The 21650-nt window shown below is 39.6% G+C and overlaps 1 protein-coding gene across 2 annotated transcripts in view; it reads right to left on the reverse strand.

Annotated features, from left to right (window-relative positions):
• RECK (reversion inducing cysteine rich protein with kazal motifs) overlaps positions 1-21650 on the reverse strand; it is a 138185-nt gene that overhangs the window by 101290 nt on the left and 15245 nt on the right. Inside the window, exons 2-4 of one of the 2 annotated variants that reach the window (XM_067569862.1) lie at positions 16392-16450; positions 11418-11492; positions 2687-2723 (exon numbers count right to left, since the gene is read on the reverse strand). In XM_067569862.1, coding sequence (XP_067425963.1) covers positions 2687-2723; positions 11418-11492; positions 16392-16450 — 171 coding nt within the window. Of the gene's footprint in view, positions 1-2686; positions 2724-11417; positions 11493-16391; positions 16451-21650 lie in introns of those variants that run through there. The other variant, XM_067569863.1, reaches the window with a different exon arrangement.

Here is a 21650-nt window from a genome sequence, read left to right on the forward strand (position 1 = left end):
AGATTTTGTGAACCACCTTGTTACGGAGAGGAAAAACTGAAAAAAAGCCATCACATCATGGAATCTCTAAGGTAACTGGCTCACCTGAGCATCCATAAAAGCAGCTGCAAAAAGTTTTTCCTATGAGAATAGAACCACACTGTCTAATGTGGAGGGAAGTCCTCCATCTAAACACCAGGCTCTGGATATTACAGCAAGACTTCACTCTGTGATAAGATGGTACTGTGACACAGGTCATCTGTGATACACTGGGTCTTAAAAGGAAGATTTCGCTAATTCCAGTAAAAGAGGGGACTAGAATTCTACCCCAGAGGCCTCATGTTAGTTCAGAAAGTCAAGGCAGACAATTAAAGAGTAGTTAGTTAGCAGTGGTTTCCATCCTAGGAGTCTTCAAACAACAGCACCACTTTCTTTACAAACCTGTGTTCTAACGATATGATTCTTTGTTTTCAAGAAGACCCTCAATCATTCTGTAACTCGAACAAGCCCTCCTAAGCAGAGGCACTAACATCTGTAGTCAACCCTGCATCAGTTGATTTTCTAGAAAGAGATACTTGATATTGTCTCCAATTGAAAAGTTAGCCACAGTCTTTGGATGAAGTATGAAATATTCCTATTTCATTCAAATATTTCAAGGCACTTTGCAAAGATGAGTGTTGTTATCCTCATCTTACACACAAACTGAAGCACAGAGAAGTTAAGTTACTTACACACCTTGTGCCAGTGCTGTACTGGAACCACAAAGATCTCCTGACATCTAATCAGGTTTTAACCACTGCACAACACTGTCTCCCAAGCATTAGTTACAAAATATTCTCACAAGAGCCCTTTGAGGTATCATCATCCACATTTCACAGACTGGAAAACTGATACAAACGAAGGCCTGGATTTTTAAAGAGATTTAGGCATTGCGGAACTGAGCGTTGCAACACCTAACTGATTTAGAATCATAGAATCATAGAATATTAGAGTTGGAAGGGACCTCAGGAGGTCATCTAGTCCAACCCCCTGCTCAAAGCAGGACTAACCTCTGCTATATCATCCCAACCAGGGCTTTGTCAAGCCGCAGCTTAAAAACCTCTAAGGATGGAGATTCCACCACCTCCCTAGGTAACCCATTCCAGTGCTTCACCACCCTCCTAGTAAAAAACTTTTTCCTAATGTCCAACCTAGACCTCCCGCACTGCAACTTGAGACCGTTGCTCCTTGTTCTGTCATCTGCCACCACCGAGAACAGCCTAGCCCCATCCTCCCTAGAACCCCCTTTCAGGTAGTTAAAGGCCGCTATCAAATCCCCCCTCACTCTTCTCTTTTGCAGACTAAACAAGCCCAGTTCCCTCAGCCTCTCCTCATAAGTCCTGTGCTCCAGCCCCCTAATCATTTTTGTTGCCCTCCGCTGGACTCTCTCCAACTTGTCCACATCCTTTTTGTATTGGGGGGCCCAAAACTGGACACAATATTCTAAATGCGGCCTCACCAATGCCGAATAAGGGGAATAATCACTTCCCGTGACCTGCTTCCCGTGATTTAGGAGCTTAAGTCTCATTTTCAAAAGTGATGTAGATATTAATTAGGTTTAGTGCCTAAGTCACTTTTGAAAATGAGACTCAGGCATTGCAATGCTGAGCACCACTAAGCTTACACACCTTTAAAAGTCTGGGCCAAAGTGGCGTAAGCAAGGCTACATACTAAATTAGTGGAAGAACAAGGACTAGAACCTATAAGTTTCCTCACTAGAATTGACAGTTTGAATCCTGAGAACAAGAAAAGCAGGTAGGCTCACTGGTGGAGTTTGAGCAGCTTGTAAAAAGAACAATTAACTGTCTTCTTTTCCTGTTTTTCCACTTTTTCAGCTATGGTATGCTAATTTTACTCCAAATTTCTTTGTCCCAAAAGGAACAGGAGACGGTTACTGAGACTATTCTGTGACAAGGCAGAGCAAAATTAGATAATTTAGGAAAGACAAGATGGGACTTAGAGTGCCATACTCTATCTAGCTATTACTGCATCTCAATAAGACATCATGAATCCAACCCCCACATTCCAGACTGAATAAGATTACCTGCTCTATCCATTCCCTCAGAAGCACATGGCATTGGCCACTGTCAGAAGATAGGACACTAGGCTCAATGAACCACTGGTCTGACCCAGTATGGCCGTTCTTTTTTTCTTAAGAGTGGTACAAATTTGTAATTAAAAAGTTAGAAGTTAATGTCTAGAAGGGGCCATATTTGGGGGAAAAACTAGGCAATCACAGGATGTCTAGGTGTTGGGTTTGGGGCAGGCATGCAATACCCCAGAATCTTTTAAAAAGGCAAAGGAGTGCTGACTCAAGGCTTTTCAATACTTTTAAGGACAAATCCACAATACTTGACATTTTTCTACAACATACCCAAGAAATGGATAAGATAGATATTTAAGCAAACATCAGTGTACACTTAAGAACATATTTTTAACATGAAAAAATGGTAAGAAAAAATGTATTTTGTCTTCCAATTTTGATAAAAGTCAAATCACTACAATTTGGGGTAAATGAAACAAGCAAACAAAAATATTTCTGGAAGCCTAATCAAAGCAAAACTATTTTGAAACATGTACAATATGGGAACTAGACAGATCTGTTGTTGAATTAAGCCTTTTACCAGCAAAAGCAAAACATAAATAAGACTATCCTAAGAGTTCTTACCTGGCAAAGAAGAATTTATACAACCCCAAACTTCTCCCTGAAAAATAAAATATAGTTAAACAAAAGTCTTTATTTACAATAGATTAAAAACTTTTAAATATAGCAGATTATTCTAACACCCATACAAAATAGTGTCAATATCTCTGTAAGGTAGTTGATCTCATGGAAGAACTCTGCCTCCTCAAAAAACACAGAAATCAGAGACAAACATCATCAGGTATTTATTGTCAAGAGAAGGATGATGTGACCTAAAAGGATTGATCCTAGTGTATTTTAATTAAAAGTGGCCTTTTTGTGTGTGGGTGTGCAGGTACAGAACATACTTTAGACAATGGCAAAAATTGAAAGCTAAGGGAATTTCTACACACTGGAAAAAGTGAATGTGGACATGTAGTAGACAACTCTGTCGAACAGTTACGGTTACTGTAAGTACTTCTATTTCTTCTTCAAGGTACCCTCTGCATATTCCCAGCCGTGGAAATATAATGAGCAGTACAACCACCTGGAAAAAGTGGGCTGAAAGTGTCATAGCACTAAAAGGTTCAGAATTCAAACCAAGATGATGTATGGTGGGGGTTACGGTTGCACATAAAGTAATTTGTTTTTACCTCTTTCCTTTAAAAGAACCTAAGGAATTGCACGCAAAAGGCAACATTAAAAGGAAGATATTTAGGCTTCAAAGTCAAGTAGTCAAAAGCTAGGAATTCAGATTTATGGCTGCCTGGGCTGTTTTTTGTTTGGAGGGCTGGGGTTTTTTTTGGAGGGTGGGGAAGAGATTAGAGTTCTAGCATTAAAAATGCAGACTGAAACCTACCATACATCCTGAACTCAAGATGGTTTCTAAACTTTTCCCCCCAAAAATGTATTACTTTATCCTTTACGCGTTCACCCTCAATCCTTTCCATGTATGTTACAAAAATCTATTTTGTATTGGATAAATATATTCATCTTTTATACCATCCAAGACCCATCTATCATGATGATCTTTTGCCATTCACTGTACAAATGGCAAATCTCCAAATGTTAGGGGAACAGAATTGAAGGTTGGTTTGCTGCTCTCGAAACTTCATGTCACACCTGAGGTCTAACTGCAGATAAAGTAGTAGTGGAGGATGAATTATTTTCTCTCTTCTTGGCTTTACACATCTTTCATATTGCTGCTGAGAAGCAAAGGATTGCTATTGCTGCAGGTAGTGTTGCCTGCTTTTGTTGAAATACGAAGATGATGAATAAGGTGGATGATATTGTCATTAATATCTGAAGGCAGGCACAGGAATTCTTCTCTTGAAAGGCTACAAGAGATCCAGCGATCCATCTTTTGATCTTGTCTCTCATTTTCTCTAATACTTCATTCATTTTACAACTAAAAAGTCCATCTCCTTCAAATAGGTCTTCAATATCTGACCTTGTTTTGTGGGGAAGAGAGAAGGAGCGTAGTGCATACGAACATAAGAACCACCATGCTGAGTCAGATTAATGATTCATCTAGCCCAGTATCCTGTTTTCCGACAATGGCCAATGCCAGATGCTTCAGAGGGAACAAACAGAACAGGTAATCATCGAGTGATCCATCCCCTGTTGCCCATTCTCAGCTCCTGGCAAACAGCGGCTAGGGACACTGGCTTTGCATTCATGCTCATCCTGGCTAATAGCCATTGATGGACCTATCCTCCATTAATTTATCTAGTTCTTTTTTTAACCCCTCTTATACTCATGGCCTTCACAACATCCTCTTGCAAAGAGCTCCGCAGGTTGACTGTGCGTTGTGTGAAGAAATACTTCTTTTTGTTCGTTTTAAACCAGCTGCCTATTAATTTCATTTGGTGACCGCTAGTTTTTGTGTTATGAGAAAGAGTAAATAACACTTCCTTATTTACTTTCTCCTCGCCAGTCATAATTTTATAGACCTCTATCATATCCCCCTTGCTTGTCTCTTTTCCAAGTTAAAAATTCAGTCTTATTAATCTCTCCTCATATGGAAGCTGTTCCATACCCCTAATCATTTTTGTTGCTGTTTTCTGTATCTTTTCCAATTCCAATATATCTTTTTTTAGATGAGGCAACCAGATCTACAAGCAGTATTCAAGATGTGGGATTTGTATAGAGGCAATAAGATATTTTTTGTCTTATCTATCCTTTTCCTCATGCTACTGCACACTGAGTGGATGTTTTCAGCGATTCATAATGACCCCAAGATCTCTTTCTTGAGTGGTAACAGCTAATTTACACACCATCATTTTATACGTATTGTTGGGATTATGTCTGCATTTATCAACATTGAATTTCATCTGCCATTTTGTTGCTCAGTCAACCAGTTTTATGAGATCCCTTTATAACTCTTCACAGTCTGCTTTGGACTTAACTATTTTGAGTAGTTTTATATCACCTGCAAATTTTGCCACCTCACTGTTTACCCCTTTTTCCAGATCATTTATGAATATGTTGAACAGTACTGGTTCCAGTACAGGCCACTGGGAGACATCACTATTTACCGCTCTCCACTCTGAAAACCAACCATTTATTCCTACCCTTTTTTTCCTATCTTTTAACCAGTTACCGATCCAGGAAAGGACCTTCCCTCTTATCCTATCACTGCTTACTCTGCTTAAGAGTGTTTAGCGAGTGACCTTGTCAAAGGCTTTCTGAAAATCTAAGTACACTATCCCACTGGATCACCCTTATCCACATGCTCGTTGATCCAGTAAAAGAATTCTAGTAGATTGGTGAGGCATTATTTCCCTTTACAAAAACCTTGTTGATTCTTCCCCAAGAAATCTGTTCATCTAGGTATCTGATAATTTTGTTCTTTACTGTAGCTTCAATCAATCTGTCTAATACTGAAGTTAGCCTTACCAGCCCATAATTGCCAGGATCGCCTCTGGATCCTTTTTTAAAAACTGGCATCACATTCGTTATCCTCCAGTCATCTGGTACAGAAGCTGATTTAAATGATAGGTTACATAACACAGTTAGTAGTTCTGCAATTTCACATTTGCGTTCCTTCAGAACTCTTGGGTGAATACCATATGGTCCTGGTGACTGTGGAAATGAAACCACATACCTACCCCCTGCGGGACAAGGAAGTGGCCTGGGGAGGGTTGACTCAGCAACATGAACTGCACGCACACATCACTACATAAGGACATGGTAAGGGTGAAAGTCACGTCACCTGACCGGTGCACGATCAGGAAGTGCCCGGCGATGTGTAAGCCTTTGGTTGGCTAAAGGCCAAAAGGTAACCTTAAAAGGTTATGCGGCAAAAGTAGCCAATGGTCACCAAGGCATAGTAACTGTTGCATGTGGAAAACTATAAAACCTAGAAGCCAAGTAACAGTAGCCAGAGAGGGAAAACAATTACCTGACACCCAGCATTTCAAGCATGTTAGTTCAGTGGGCTGATGCATTCTCACTAGCCTGCTTCGCTACGATTGATCACCCGAAGCGACTCTCTCCCGTCTGCAGAATCTGAGGCAAATGGTCACTTGAGTTTGGCCAACATGATATACTACTGCTTAAGCTTTGTAAGTATGAATTAATTGTTGTTCGTTGTTTGTATTGTAAACCCTCTTAGGAAACTCCATAACCGGGCACCCTAGTGTCACAAAAGTGACAGCCGTGCGTTGATCCTGTGAGATCATTAATGCAAAAGTCTTGGGTGGCGCACTTTGTCTTTTTGCGCATGGAGTTTCCCTCAACTTTCGCTGTCATTTGTTTAAAATAAAAACTTGTTGGTTAAGAAAAATAAGCCTCGTCACTGTCTCCTTGACCTCCCATATCCTATAAACCGAACCTTTTCTGGTAATTTGGGTTCCGACTTTACAGTGACTTTAATTTATCAATTTGTTCTAAAACCTCCTCTAATGACATGTCAATCTGGGACAGTTCCTCAGATTTGTCACCTAAAAAGAATGGCTCAGGTTTGGGAATCCTCACATCCTCACATCCGCAGCTGTGAAGACCAATACAAAGAATTCATTTAGTTTCTCGCACTGGCCTTATCTTGTTTAGAATCTCGATCGGCCAGCTGCCCCACTGGTTGTTTTGTCGACTTCCTGCTTCTAATGTACTTCTTTTTTTGCTTTTTTTTCCAAATCTTTGGCTAGTTATTCTTCCAATTCTTTTTTGGCCTTCCTAATTATATTTTTATACTTCACTTGCCACAGTTTATGCTACTTTCTATGTTCCTCAATAGGATTTAACTTCCAGTTTTTAAAGGAAGCCTTTTTGCCTCTAATGGCTTCTTTTACTTTGTTATTGAGCCATGGTGGCACTTTTTTTGTCCTCTTACTATGATTTTTAATTTGGGGTATAAATTTAAATTGAGCCTCTATTATGGTGTCTTTAAACAGTTTCCATGCAGCTTATAGGGATTTCACTTTTGGCACTATACCTTTTAATTTCTGTTTAACTAGCTTCCTCATTTTTGTGTTGTTCCCCTTTCTAAAATAAAATAAAATGCATGTCTTCAGAGTTATTGCTGCAGCTATCAATCTTGAATATGCACCAGAGACATCAAAGAACACTCTCAGTGCATGGTTAGTAACATTCTGGCCCTCCTTAATAAGAGCTTTAGTCAGTCTACAGCACTCATTGGGAAGATTCTTGGTAAAGAGTGAAATCTTGTCCCACAGGTGAAACTGGTATCTAGCCCTGACGACTAGGTAGTTAGCTATGCTCATGTTTAAAGAAGATGAAGAGAATACTATTCACCCAAAACATTCTGATATTTTTCCATCTTTGTCATTGGGACAAGAATATATATATCCCATTCTTGATCTCTACGTCACTGCAGCCACCACAGAGAATTAAGGGAAAGATGTACATAGAAACAAGAAAACCTTTCATAAGGGATCTGATAAAGTTTATCTGCTTTTTTAGCATTCAGTTGACAGAAGTGTCACGCTGGCTGGAGTGGGGAGGGGTGGGGGGGGGGCATTTGTCATATTGGTTAACATCAGTGTGTCAAAATCGTAATAATTCATATAAGACATGCCATGTCAGGTACTGTCAGAAAGGCTGTAATGTGCTAAGTAAAATGGTAATACTTGTGTTCATGTGTAATATATGTAATGGACGCTATGGACATATTTGATGTATCTGTGTTTCAGACTGTGCTGTATAAGATACACCCCAGACAGGATGGCGGCAGAACAATGGCCCGCTTAATGGCCCATCGAAACTTTCACAGATGCAAGGGGCCTGGGGAAGAAACTGGTGACGTATGTGAGGAGTCACCAGGACTTGCTCATGTGACTCTGAACTCCATTTTGGTGCCTGTAAAATTCCACAAGACAGCAGGGCCAGGGGGTATATAAGGCGGTGGCCTGGGAAACCATTTTGTCTTTTGTTCCTATTCAGCTACAGGCACATACCTACCTCTGGATCAATTCACTTGCAACTGAACCAAAGGACTAAGACCCATCCAGATACTGGATGTATGCCAGAGGAACTGTACAAGCCTGCAACTCCACAATTCTCCCAGAAACTTGATGTATATGGACTTTCAATCATTTGTATGTAACTGATTCGCTTTGACCCTTTAACATTTCTTTTACAGTTTGTTTCTTTCTTTTTATAATAAACCTTTAGTTTTAGTTACTAAAGGATTGGCTGGCAACGTGGTATTTTGGGTAAGATCCAAACTTATATTGATCTGGTACTGTGGCTGACCCTTTGGTGTCAGAGGGAACCCTTTTAGTAAAGACCATAGAGTTTAAATAACTGGTCTCTTTACTGGACCTAGTAGCTGGTTGGGAGCCAGAGGTTGGAATGCAGTAAAGGGGGCTGTGTGTATTAGTGTACTGGCTTCTTGATAACCGGTTTGGGGGAATCAGAAGCACAGTTTGTGGCTGGTTGGGAAGCCCAACTTCAGTGTTACCCACCACTGCTGGGAGAATCTGCTCTCCTTTTGCAGCCTGCCCTGATCTTGGCATTTTCAGGTGGCTACCCTGGGCATGAAAGGTCACAAGAAGCACTTCAGAAGAAGCAGAGAAACTTTTTAAGAGGCATTCCCCAGGACATTAGAAACAGGATGAGGAGTTTCCTCCAGTGAAACAGAAGGTAATTTTAAAGTAGAAACCATTCTGCTGACTAACTCTTTGAACTGGACAACATCCTCAAACATTGAGGGAACTGAGGCTACTCCACAATTTTCATCTGGAGAAGAGTCGCCTCTGGGTTCCTAGTCCTGAGAAAAAATATGGATTTGTGAAGATGTGTCATCTTCCTTGTCATATAAGATGTCTTGGACCAGTGTAGGGACTAACTCTTGATATTGGATCCATTGACGTGGGATCTGAGTGTCTCAGATCTGTGGAAACATCCCTGCCTCAAAGTGGAACTGAGATTGTAGCTCTTGAAGAAGGTGATACAGAAATCTTGGAGTTGTCCGGTATGGACAAAGGACCCATGGAGGCACTTGTCACTCCATAGAAGCAGAAGTGTATGTGCTAACAGGTCAGGATGCTGGGATAAACACTGAAGAGATAAAAAGTGACAAGTGAAGGAATGCTCAATATGTGCCTCCTCAAGAAGAGATGTAAAAGTACTACTCATCAATAGTGAAACAATAGCCAATCCTGACAGGAACAAACTCCTTGTGGTATTTCTTTTTTTAATACTTGCATAGGTATATAAAAAACACATATCGCCTTGCTAACATAGTCAAGATCATTTGTCTCTCTCTACCCTGCCCTTCTATCAGCTTCCACTCTAAATCAAAACAGACAAGGAGCCAACAAAAAGAGATACAGCTGCCATTTTGGGAAAAAGCTGACTTCCAGCACTGCACTGGTCACCATGCCATTGATGAAAGGTACTTCCCTTCCTTTCCCTAAAAGATAACTGAGTTTATCGACTACTGCATTGCTTGTGACTACTGCAGTGAATGCAATTTTCTAAGTTATTCCAAGTGACCTCCCAGTCTGCCAGTATCTGCATTCCACATTCTCCAATGAGTTGATAGAATGCCTCCTCCACCCCACCATTTGAGAGGTTTGGAGAGAAAATGTCATATATTCATGTTTCAGCAAGCAGAAGGCTATATTGGAACACACTTTGTAAACTGTCAGTCTTTTGTCTAATATTATCAATAGAGCATCCATGCAAATTTGACAGCAAATCAAGGGGAAAAAAAGGGAGAGGCAATGTCTGAAAATAACAAGCATAGAGTTAAACTAAACTGTTATGCTTTTTAAAGAGAAAGTTACCTAGATTGCTTTCTCTTTATCAAAGCTCCATTACAGATATGAAATACTTGGCTGAGAAGCACAATCATACTTTTAAACTATTACTATTTCATAAAGTATATTCCATTCGGTACTTCCCACACACACACTAGCCCCCCAAAATTGCTAGATCATTCCTTTTTCCATTCAGTTGTTGCCTTCACATGGAACCTCCAAATCTCTGACTCTAAAGCACTCTTGAAAACACTTTCTTCCATGATATCAATAAACCCTAGTTGCCCAATCTGAGAAGCATTTACTGTGTAACATAATAAAATGTAAAATAAAAAGCAAGGTATCAACACAAATGCCATCACCATCTTGCAATCTGTTTTTGTCATATTCCATGTTTTACTTACACCATCAGTTTTCAAACAGTGGTCTGTGGACCACGGATATGAAAGCCTCAGTTGATGATCCACAGAAATAAAACACTGAAAATCATGCCTTTGTGAATTGGAAGGGGAGGTAGTCCATGAGTGGGAGCACTCTAACAAGATGGTCCATAGAATGTTAGAACTAAAGAATTCCTAGGCCTACACATTGTTCCATTTAAACAAACTCTCTTGGCCAAGGGCTTGGTCTTTACTAGTCTGTCAAGAGCCGAGCATAATGCAGATACTATACAAAGTAATAAAAACTGATTAGTAAAGTAAGAAAATTAGAATTTTGTATTAGAATCTTCAAGCAAAATTACTGTTTTTCCAAGGCAGAAGGCTTTTGGATTAATTAATTAATATGAATATTACATTATTATAGAAATAATAAGTAACTGAACAAGCAGTAAGATACAACAATTCTTTATATAATTTTCTAGTAATTAACTAGAGAACTTTTAAGATAACTCATTTAGAGAACCATAATATTACTTAGCCAATAAAAAGATTGCTCCAGATTCTCAGATATTACCTAGGAGCAGTTAGAACAGCTATAAAGCTCACCTTTGCAGTATCCCAACCCTGGACAGGCTGTGTGCCAGACTTGTCCCCAAGTGAAAATTAAAATAACATGAAGGGTGCTCTAAATTAATGCTGGCTGCCAACAATTCAAAGTAAAGTAATAGCAGCCATATTGCACCAGACAATCTGGTTCATTATATACAAATCTACTTCCAACATAAGACAGATCTTAAACTCCACTATCTCTTGTAATTTCCATGAACCAGGACATTTAGCAAGATTGTCAACTCTTTGACTGCATCATAAGTCTCACGATATTTCGTGTTTTCTTAAAGACGCAGCATCCAGTATCATGTGATTAAATGAGACTCTTAGCTTTCATTTTTAAAAGTTTTCTAGACCTCACACTTCGAGAGAAAAAGCTTGAAAACAAACCGTAAAGGATCAAAACCCAGAACGCAAATAAAATGAACCCAAAGTTTATCATCTTTAAATTTCAATTTTTAAGCCAAATCTCATGATTTTTGAAGCCTCCCTCATTATTTTTGAATGCTTAGGATTGTCAATACTGATTCAGAAGTTTTACCAAAAATAGTCAAGGCTTACCATTGACTCTGGGCAATATTCTGGTGCTCGCTGCAGCAAATGTTTCAAACGGGAATCACTTTTAGAGGATAAAATCTGTTACAGAAAGATAAGAAGATAACACATTTTTAAAATATCAGAACTAATTAGAAAACAAAATATAAATACACATTCAAGCTAATTTGACTTTTTCTTTTTTAATGTTTCTTTCCTAAATTCAGAGCTTGGTTTTATTTAATTAGTACTTTTTGTGTGATAACTTTCACTAGCAGTAAAGTTGTGTACAAATGTACATAACACATTCATATATAAAGAAAGCTTATTTGTAATTTGAGTTGACTGGACAATCTTACAGACATACAGCACTTGTTTTTGAAGAGGGAAATTAATTTTCTTGTTTCTAAAAATCAAATATATTATCTTCTACTTGGGAACTTTTGGTCCATTCAGCAGCATCAGGTTGATACTAAAAAGCACAAATTAGACTGTATCAAAAGTTATAATACGGAGATCTTTGGGGAATCAGAGAGAAACAAGGGTGCTAGGACCTAATTTCACTCTTTCTTGCTACAAGGTAAATTGTATAAATACACTCCTGCTCACTTGTGGCTGAAAGCAGGGAATTACTTTACTGAAGTTCCACTTTTCTGAAAGTATTATTTGACTGGATTTGTACCCTTGGGTAAAGAGAGCGTGAAATTCAGGTAGCTTTCAAAGATTTTTTGGCCCTCTTGAGGCACAGGCAAGCTAGTCTCATTCTGAAACCAACTGCCAGTGCCTCAGTGTCCTCTAGAACAAACCATTTCAGTTCCTTGATGACTAGAAGGTAGACCACTCACCAAGATATTGAGCAGAAAATGGACATCTCCCCCAAATTATATATGTAACAGATGCCCAATTAATATTTCTGACAGTCTTATCTTGTCGGAGGGTAAAGGGGAGTCACTCAAAATTTTCCTTCCACTTCTCCCAATCATGACAGGTGGCAAGGTGAGAAGGAATCAAGCCAAATGATATTTTCAGACAAAGAACAGTTACCCATCTTAGAGTGAGTATGGATTCCACTCTGTGCATGTGCCCAAAGACTGGATTCTTTTGGCAAGCAATGAGCACTGAGGCTGTTCCTATATCCTGGATGCCCTCATGCCTCTTCACCCTAAAGCATAAAGTGTGGAGCAGGCCCAACTGTCCCTCAGTCACATCACCAATACAGAATCCAAGCAGTACAGAACATCATAATAATGGAGAAGAAAAGTGGATTATGGAATCCATGTAAAGTTTCAACAGAGAAGGCCCTTTGCTATTGCACACTCCACATCCAACTCATGGCAGCAGTTTGTCCTTCTTGAAAACTGTATTCTGAGCCCTTGGAGAATACCCTTCCTTCCCTCTCCCCTGCTATCCTTTTTGGCAACCATCTTTTTATTTTCAGGAGGCCTGGAAGCAAATTATTTCAAACCACTCGGTCTTGAAGATTATCAACAGAGGGCACCACATTCAGCTTCATTCCCTTCCTACTCTCAAACCCTCTATCTTTCTTAGTTCAGAATAGTAGGAATTGGAGCTTCTATTTGCTATCCCTAAAGTATTCAGAACTACCCATCAACTCCATAAGGGTACATTTAGCAGCAACATCATTCTTATATCCAGAATCATTTTCCCTACAGTTGCCAGATTCCTCAAGGGCCTTATTTATGTGTTTCCCTCTGTCTGGGAGCCCTCTCTCTCATAGGACCTTAATATCCTCTTAGCAACGTTAATGGGATATCCATTTGTGCCCCTAGCAATTGTTTCTCTATACCATCTATGAAAATGGCTTTTTCAATAGCTATAAAATCAGCTTGAAAGATAGGGGAGGTTCAAGCCCTCACAGCTGGTCCACCTTACATGGTGTTCCTAAAGACAAAAGGGAGCCTTAAACCTCATTCTCAGATTTTCATTTAAATATTTCCTTCACAAACCCCACTCTAACCAGGCAGAAGTCAAACTGCATACCCTTGATGTGATTTGGACTTTTCCATATTATCTTGAGAGAACAAGACCCTTAGGGAGCTCCCCCAGGCTGTTTGTCACATCTGTAATGAGTGAAAAATCCACGCAAAGACTATTTAACTGGGAATCTAATTATATTAGATCGTACTATGAGTTGGCTAGATTAGATCCACCCATGTGGTTTAGAGCCCACTCCACCAAGTCTCATGCATCTTCTCCATGAAACATACCAATTTCAGAAATTTTCAGGGCAGCTAAATTGAGATTAGTACACACTTTTGCCCAGCACTGTTCTTTAGCTGAGGACTCAAGATGTGGTGCCTGCTTTGGCAGAGGCTGTCCTGCAATCATAATTTAAATAGGACTCCCAGCACCTACCGTCTGATTGGGGTCACTGCTTGGTAATCACCAGACTATATGTGTACAATCCTTTGAAGAAAGAATGGTTACTTATTCTACAGTAACTGTGATTCTTCCTCAGCAGCTCCAATTATATTTCTGGGGTACAGTAATAGGTGGAAGGCCTTTAGCTTTGTGACCTGGCTAGCTTTCTCCTATGAGCTGACAGAGACTTTGAAGGGATGGACAGTGTCTCTCAAATCTTTCAGAGTGTGGAGGGCTTATCAGTTCTTGTATACAACAGCTCACAACCTTCAAATGGGAGTTCCTCAATTGCTGTCTTGACCTTCTTTGATATTCCTGAAAATCGTAACCATGAAGCCCAGGACATCAGTGGAGGTGGCCAGTGATTGTGCTGCAGTGTTATGAAAACTACCAATTGTTCCTCAGCTACAACAGATTTCAGTTCCTACCTATGTTCTTGAGGGAGTTTCTCAAATTGTGATACCTTGTCCCTATTAAAGTAATCATATTTTGACAGAAGTGCCTGGTAATTTGCAATGCTCATCTGTAGGCTTGACAAGAAGTAATTTTTCCTGAAAAATAAATCTCGTTTATTTATATCCTTGTCTTTTGGTGTAATTTTTCGGGGTCCCTGTTATCTGGGCCTTGGATGCACTGCCACAGCTACCAGAGATCCAGGAACTGGGTACATGTAAAGATATTCAAACCCACTTGAAAGGACATGATTTATATTTTCAGAGGGAGATGCACCAGATACCAGAGTCTGCCATATTTTTTTTTTGCTGATTCCCACAGTAATAAGTGAGTGGGCTGTAAATCTCTGGTCTAATTTTGATTGTTGTATTCAGTATGAGGGTACTGAGTGGTGTTGATGGCCTGTGATATACAGGAAGACAGAGTAGATGATCTGGTGGTCCCTTCTGGACTTAAACTCTGTGACTAAGTAAAATCAACTTATCTATGTCTGAATATTGGTGACATCATAGCAGAAAGAAGTCTTCTCAATCCATCACTAGTTTTGAGCACTTAGCAACTGACCTCCCAATGATCTGCCACATATCATCTCTCTTTCTTCTCTCTAATCATCCCCTACTACAATGATCCTCCACCATTTCCTCTATGATAACTTTACTGAGGGTATTTCCATCTCTATGCCTGATGTGATCTAGGGTTCATGCCTAATGATTTCTGACAATAGGTCTGCTTCGCTCCAATAATATTACTTACATAAGCATTCATCTTAGAATCATAGAAAATTAGAGTTGGAAAGGACCTCAGGAGGTCATCTAATTCAACCCCCTGCTCAAAGCAAGACCAACCCCAACTAAATCATCCCAGCCAGGACTTTGTCAAGCAGCATCTTAAAAACCTCTGAGGATGGAGATTACACCATCTCCTTGGGCAACCCATTCCAGTGTGTCACCACCCACCTAGTGAAAAAGTTTTTCCTAATATTCAAAATAGACCTCCCCCATTGCAACTTGAGACCATTGCTCCGAGTTCTCTCATCTACTACCACTGAGTTCAGCCTAGCTCCATCCTCCCTGGACCCCCCTTTCACGTAGTTAAAGGCTGCTATCAAATCCCTCCTCATTCTGCTCTTCTCTTCTTTTCCATCCAGAAGATACATGAGTCTTTGGCAGTACCACATCCTAAAGGCTTCAGTTTTCTTGTTGCCAACAGCATTAACTTCCCATGATTCACATCCATTAGTCACTATGGAAAAAAATAAGCTTCCAATAGCCCCATATTAATTGGCATGGTCAGCCTTCCAGGTATGAAGGAGTGCAGAATGGCCAGAAGCTTACGTGATTTTTCTTGCATTAGCTCCAGGGACTTCTAACGTATCTGCTATGAAAAATTTTTAAATCATCAAATTGAGTGGAAGTAGAGAGATCTATTGCCTCATGAAGTGAGGAAGGGAAGATTGCTGCTGGTTTCAAGTGTTCCTTCATTCCAGGCGCTCTTCCTCACTTTCTTGTTCTTCCTAGTGTACAGTGTGAGTCTGTGCCAGCTGTCACTCAGGTCACTTTACGAGTTTACATAGGGAAGGGAGATCTAACTCAGAGAGGCCAATGGAAGTAGGTTTTCTCGCCTGTTGTATCACCCCAGGGGCTCTATAGGGCCAAGATTGCTCATGCAGGGGATTAGGGGCTGTGGGCCACAGGGATGGATAACAAGTAGGAAGAGTAAAGTATGGTATCCAACATTGCTCCTGATTTTACATTCACAGTCATTCAGAGGAAAACTATAATACATAGGATCCTGAAGGAGGTAAAAGGAAAACTAAGAAATCAGTGTGAATCACCTCTGTAAGTTTAATGCTTCTTGGCCAAATTCTGACCTCAAATATGCACATGCATCTCCCACTTATTTTCAATGTGAGTTTATGCATATATCAGAGGGAAGAATATGGCCTTAAAAGTTAAAATCTGTTCATTAAAATAAAGAACTATTACACAGACTATCAAGATCTCTCGTGATATTCAATGTCTACATGTACTGAATATAACCATTTTTCTAAGGAGTGAAACACTTATCAATTTCAAGTCCACTTTTCAAGTAACTTAAAATCTTGAATATATAAATTCAGAAGTGAACCAAATTTCTTGCCACTGTTCAAGTTTAAAGCAAGCTTACCTGTTCACAAACATCGCGGCACATTAAGTTATCCTTTGCATGATAACAACATGACATACCTACAAGAAAAATGAAGAATTCCTTAGCATCAATAAAATAATTTAAATATACATAATGAATTTAACTACCACTTTAATCTTCTTTATAAGTTTTGAAAAGTAACTATCTATGCTTTTCTAGACTGCAGTTCATCCATGTTCTTTAACATTAAAAATCAGAACTGAAGAGATGTTACATATTGAATAGGCACAGAAAGTGAACAACCACTGAGGTGGTCCAGCCAAGACAGGATTGAAGACTACTACCAGGGCAGTTTAAGAAAACTGTTCCTGAAACTGTGTGTTGTATGTATAGAGGATTTAGATACCAGCACTGATAACCCAACAGCTTTCACCAGCACTAAGTTCATTAGGATATATACTTTGAAAATTTACAAAACTGCAAAAATCACAACAGAGTAGACAATGTTGTGTCTCAAATTCACTTGGCTTATTAAACTAGCACAAGAATAAATGCTAACATCCAGTACATATCATGTTTAATACATTTTAACATACACACATGCACAGCTCCTATAAATAAAAAAGCCAGAGGGTCAGTTCATAAATATGATGTGAGTTTTTTGATTGGCTTTATAATTTTATTCTGCTGGGTTTAGCTTGTTACTTTAGATCAGACTGTCAAACATTGTAAGGTTCTGACCCAAAACTCACTGAAATCAATCGGAGTCTACAGCAGAGAGTGAATATATATATATTATATTTTTAGAATTTCAAAACAAAACACTCCACTGCACTGCACACACCTCTCCCCCTAGAAAGAAGATGAGAGAAAACACGACAGGTGTTAGTCATGTTGCTTAATGTGCTACTTCAAGTTGATCAGATACTATGTTGATGAGTGCGATAAAAGAACCTACACAGAATAGAACAGAATCCTAGGGGACACAAGACACAAGTGGTCAGATTCGGGGTCACAGTCAAGACCCAACACATGAGTAGAAGGCAGGGAAGGGAAAGGAATTGAGGATAGAGCACCATCCATATCAGGAAGCAAAGAAAGAATGGAGTCTATTCTCTGAAACAGTCTCAGGGGGAGAGCTAGCAGACTCATTCTGTAAACAGCCTTTTTTAGCTGGAAAGAGAAATCCTGATCTGATTTCTCCCATGATGTAAAGAATCAAAGTAGAAGCAAGAAAATATCCCTCCTATAGAAAAGTGCCACAGCTACTTTTATCACAAACAATCAGAACTTTAATTTTAAGCTGTATCCAAAGACAGCATCTCCAGAAGCAAATATACATATATACAAATGGGTAAGAGTGTGCATGCAGGTATGTGTCAATGCAACATACAGGTTGCAAACTGAAACAATCAAAAGTCAGGAAATGCCAAAGTTAAGGCTGCTACTTTAAATGCCACTTGCTGTGCTCTTTTTTGCAGAATAATTTCTCCCTCGTGCATAGTACAGTTTGGGCAGTGCAATCAATGGAGCAGCTGTTCAATATTTATTTTCATCCTTAGGATTCAACTCATGAGTGGAACTTCAACTCATGCACACATTCACAGATAATAAAGAATGGAACAGCATTCTTTCAGAGCTCAGCCTAATTCCATACACATACATATTACAGCATGCATGTACAGAACTAGCAAAACATTAAGAGATCCTTATGTAATGAATGGGAATTTCCACTCAACTATACATGCATCTTATGTGCAGTGCCAACATAATGATGCAAGATCTTATTTATTTTTTAAATAAAACACAACCATTATTGTATAACAAAACTATGCACATGCATGCATACACATGTGTTAAACTCCTTGTGATCTGGTCTAAATGGACCAATAACCTATAGATGATATACTAGTCAAATGCCAAGTTTATACCTGTTCTCACTGAGGATGTTCCAAAAAGATATGCATTTTTTCCATTTAAAAGAAAATTGACTATCTCCTCTTCCCCTCACCAAGCTTTCTCCATACTCAAAAAATACACTTTAATAGTTTTTGCTTAATGGATTTTTCTCCAACTGTGACAAAACAGAACATTTCACACTGCAAAATAAGAGCTTGAGAAAGTTCTAAAGCTACTGAATAAAGGTTGTTTAGAATGGAAACACAGAGGCAATCATAATATACATGGTCCAGCTATACATTAATATAGAATCTATATTTCCTTGTGAATTCAAATGGCAGCTGCAGACTCCAAGTTCTAATTTATACGTGTTCCAGACTGGTGATAAAAATAAGTTTCCACAGGAAAAAAACATATAGCACTACTCATTTATGGAGAAACTGAAACTGGCAGTGTTTCTAATCTGTTATGTTTTTATTAAAAAGAACTGAAACCAATATTTATAATGAATTCTGACAATAGTTAAACTCTGCTTATAGTGAAGTAGAATGAAAGTTCAAATTGTTTCAATACAATTTTCCTTGGACTGTATCACTTCTCACCTATCTCTTTGTGTAAAAGGGAAAAAAGTCCTTGCTGACACTTCTGTAACCATAAGGGATGAAGAGATGTCATCGGTGAAAACCTGTGAATTCTCAAAGAAAGAGGAATCCTTGCAGCTTTGAGGGAGAGATGCTAAAAACTAGCTTCAGAAACATATTGCATGATATTCATAGTTATGTAAATTTTTATTTAGCTAAGGTATAAAGGAAAGCTGCTGTTAATTAAACAATTTTTTATCATTTCTATTCTATTCTATTCTATAAAATTGCTGCTATTTCTGTATTTTTTTCAAAATGACTCTTCATTTCCGGAATCACCTTTTATTTCTGGAATCACTGTTCAGAGGGAGGTGGGGCACACAGGGTCACGCCCTCCAGATTTCTGCCCAGAGAAACCTGACTCTTCCCCAGAGCTCAGGGTAGAGAATGGGTGCTAGCTGCTGTTGAGAGTCGTTGCTAACTTCTCATCTCACACAAGCCTGGGCTTGGCATAACAGCCACAGTTTCCTCCCAGGCAGGGCACTTGGCAGCAGGGCTACCTTGCCATGCTGCAGAGTGGACATCGCTCGGAACTGCTCTTGGCAGCATCCACAGCGCCTCTCCCCTGCTCACCTCCCCAGAACACAGCTGGCTCTAGCCTTCAGTGCCCACCATCTGTCCCCCACCTCCCCTGCAGCTGGCTCTGGCCCACAGTGCCCAGCATTTTTGTACTGTAAAGGATTACATATTCCACGTTCGTCGATGCGTATTTTTGTATTAATATAATGCATATCTGAAAGTTCCAAAATATACAGCTTTGAAATCCACAATTACTCTGTTTTCATTGCCAGAAAACACTGGCACCTAATTATAAGGCATAGTTTTAGGAGTTTACAACAACTATAAAATAAACTAACTTCAGCTTGACATTTGGCAAAAACAGTAACTTAGACTTGAAGCAAAAAATATATTTGTTTTTAAAAAAAGGTTTTATAGATAAAGATTCAACTACTAAGCAATAGGAGGGCAAAAATATAGTTAATTGGCTTTGAATTGTTTTAGATTTTGTAATGGAAAAAAAATCATCTAACAAGTCAGTTGTCAAAAAAACAAAATGTATCTAAATTGGCTTTAACAACAGGTAGAAACACTACCGGCTATTGGCTAGCTTATCTACCTTTTTTTTTTTTTTAAATTGAAAATGCCATAGAAATATTCCATTACAAAAATAGCCAGTAAGGGATATTGTCACATCTAGAATATTCAGGAATTCACAAACAATGTCATACAGTCCAAAATACAAACAGAATTCTCACAATAATCCATACTCCACCACAACTGAGATTTAATACATGTGAGTCGTCAGCATTTGATTTCACAAATGGTTTCCATTTGTCCCTATTGGCATCCAACATATAAATAAAACTGGAAACTCATTTGATTTCTGCCTTCTCCCCCAGTTTTTGTTCTATGTGTTTATAGCACCTATCACAGTGGGGTCTTGGTCTATGACTAGGGCCCCTAGACACAACAGTAATACAAATAAAAAATAATAATATTCAGCAATAGCTGATTTACCAAGGGTGTCCTTTTCCAAAATAAGGCCATACTCTGTATAAGCCTGACATAATGTAAGAGTTTGATTGGTAAGAAATAACTTCTTGGGGTAGGAAGAGGACATATGGTTTGCCCCTGGATTGTATATCCAGTAGAAAAGACAGAAGGATCTAAAGGAATGTTGCCTGCTCTGTAGCTTTTCACTCTACTTATATGCCCAGCAATGCACTAAATCATTACTCTTTGTTTACAGTCCTATCATTTTTCAATATTTTCCATGTCTAGCTGGCAACCGGTCACAAGCGGAGTTCCCCAGGGGTCGGTCCTGGGGCCGGTTTTGTTCAACATCTTTATTAATGATCTGGAGGATGGGGAGATTGCACCCTCAGCAAGTTTGCGGATGACACTAAGCTGGGGGGAGTGGTAGATACCCTGCAAGGTAGGGATAGGATACAGAGTGACCTAAACAAACTGGAGGATTGGGCCAAAAGAAATCTAATGAGGTTCAACAAGGACAAGTGCAGAGTCCTCCACTTAGGAAGGAAGAATCCCATGCACAGCTATAGACTGGGGACCGACGAGCTGGGCAGCAGCTCTGCAGAAAAGGATCTGGGGGTAACAGTGGATAAAAAGCTAGATATGAGTCAGCAGTGTGCCCTGGTTGTCAAGAAGGCTAATGGCATATTGGGCTGCATTAGGAGGGGCATTGCCAGCAGGTCACGGGAAGTGATTATTCCCCTCTATTCGGCATTGGTGAGGCCGCATTTAGAATATTGTGTCCAGTTTTGGGCCCCTCACTACAAAAAGGATGTGGACAAGTTGGAGAGAGTGCAGCGGAGGGCAACCAAAATGATTAGGGGGCTGAAGCACAGGACTTATGAGGAGAGGCTGAGGGAACTGGGCTTGTTTAGTCTGCAGAAGAGAAGAGTGAGGGGGATTTGATAGCAGCCTTTAACTACCTGAAAGGGGGTTCCAGGGAGGAGGGGGCTAGGCTGTTCTCAGTGGTGGCAGATGACAGAACAAGGAGCAACGGTCTCAAGTTGCAGGGCAGGAGGTCTAGGTTGGACATTAGGAAAAAGTTTTTTACTAGGAGGGTGGTGAAGCACTGGAATGGGTTACCTAGGGAGATGGTGGAATCTCCATCCTTAGAGGTTTTTAAGCTGAGGCTTGACAAAGCCCTGGTTGGGATGATATAGCTGAGGTTAGTCCTGCTTTGAGCAGGGGGTTGGACTAGATGACCTCCTGAGGTCCCTTCCAACTC

This window comes from Emydura macquarii, unplaced genomic scaffold (assembly GCF_026122565.2).
Source record: "Emydura macquarii macquarii isolate MOO-44397 ecotype Brisbane River unplaced genomic scaffold, CSIRO-AGI_Emac_v2 contig_2948, whole genome shotgun sequence".
NCBI classification, from domain to species: domain Eukaryota; kingdom Metazoa; phylum Chordata; order Testudines; family Chelidae; genus Emydura; species Emydura macquarii.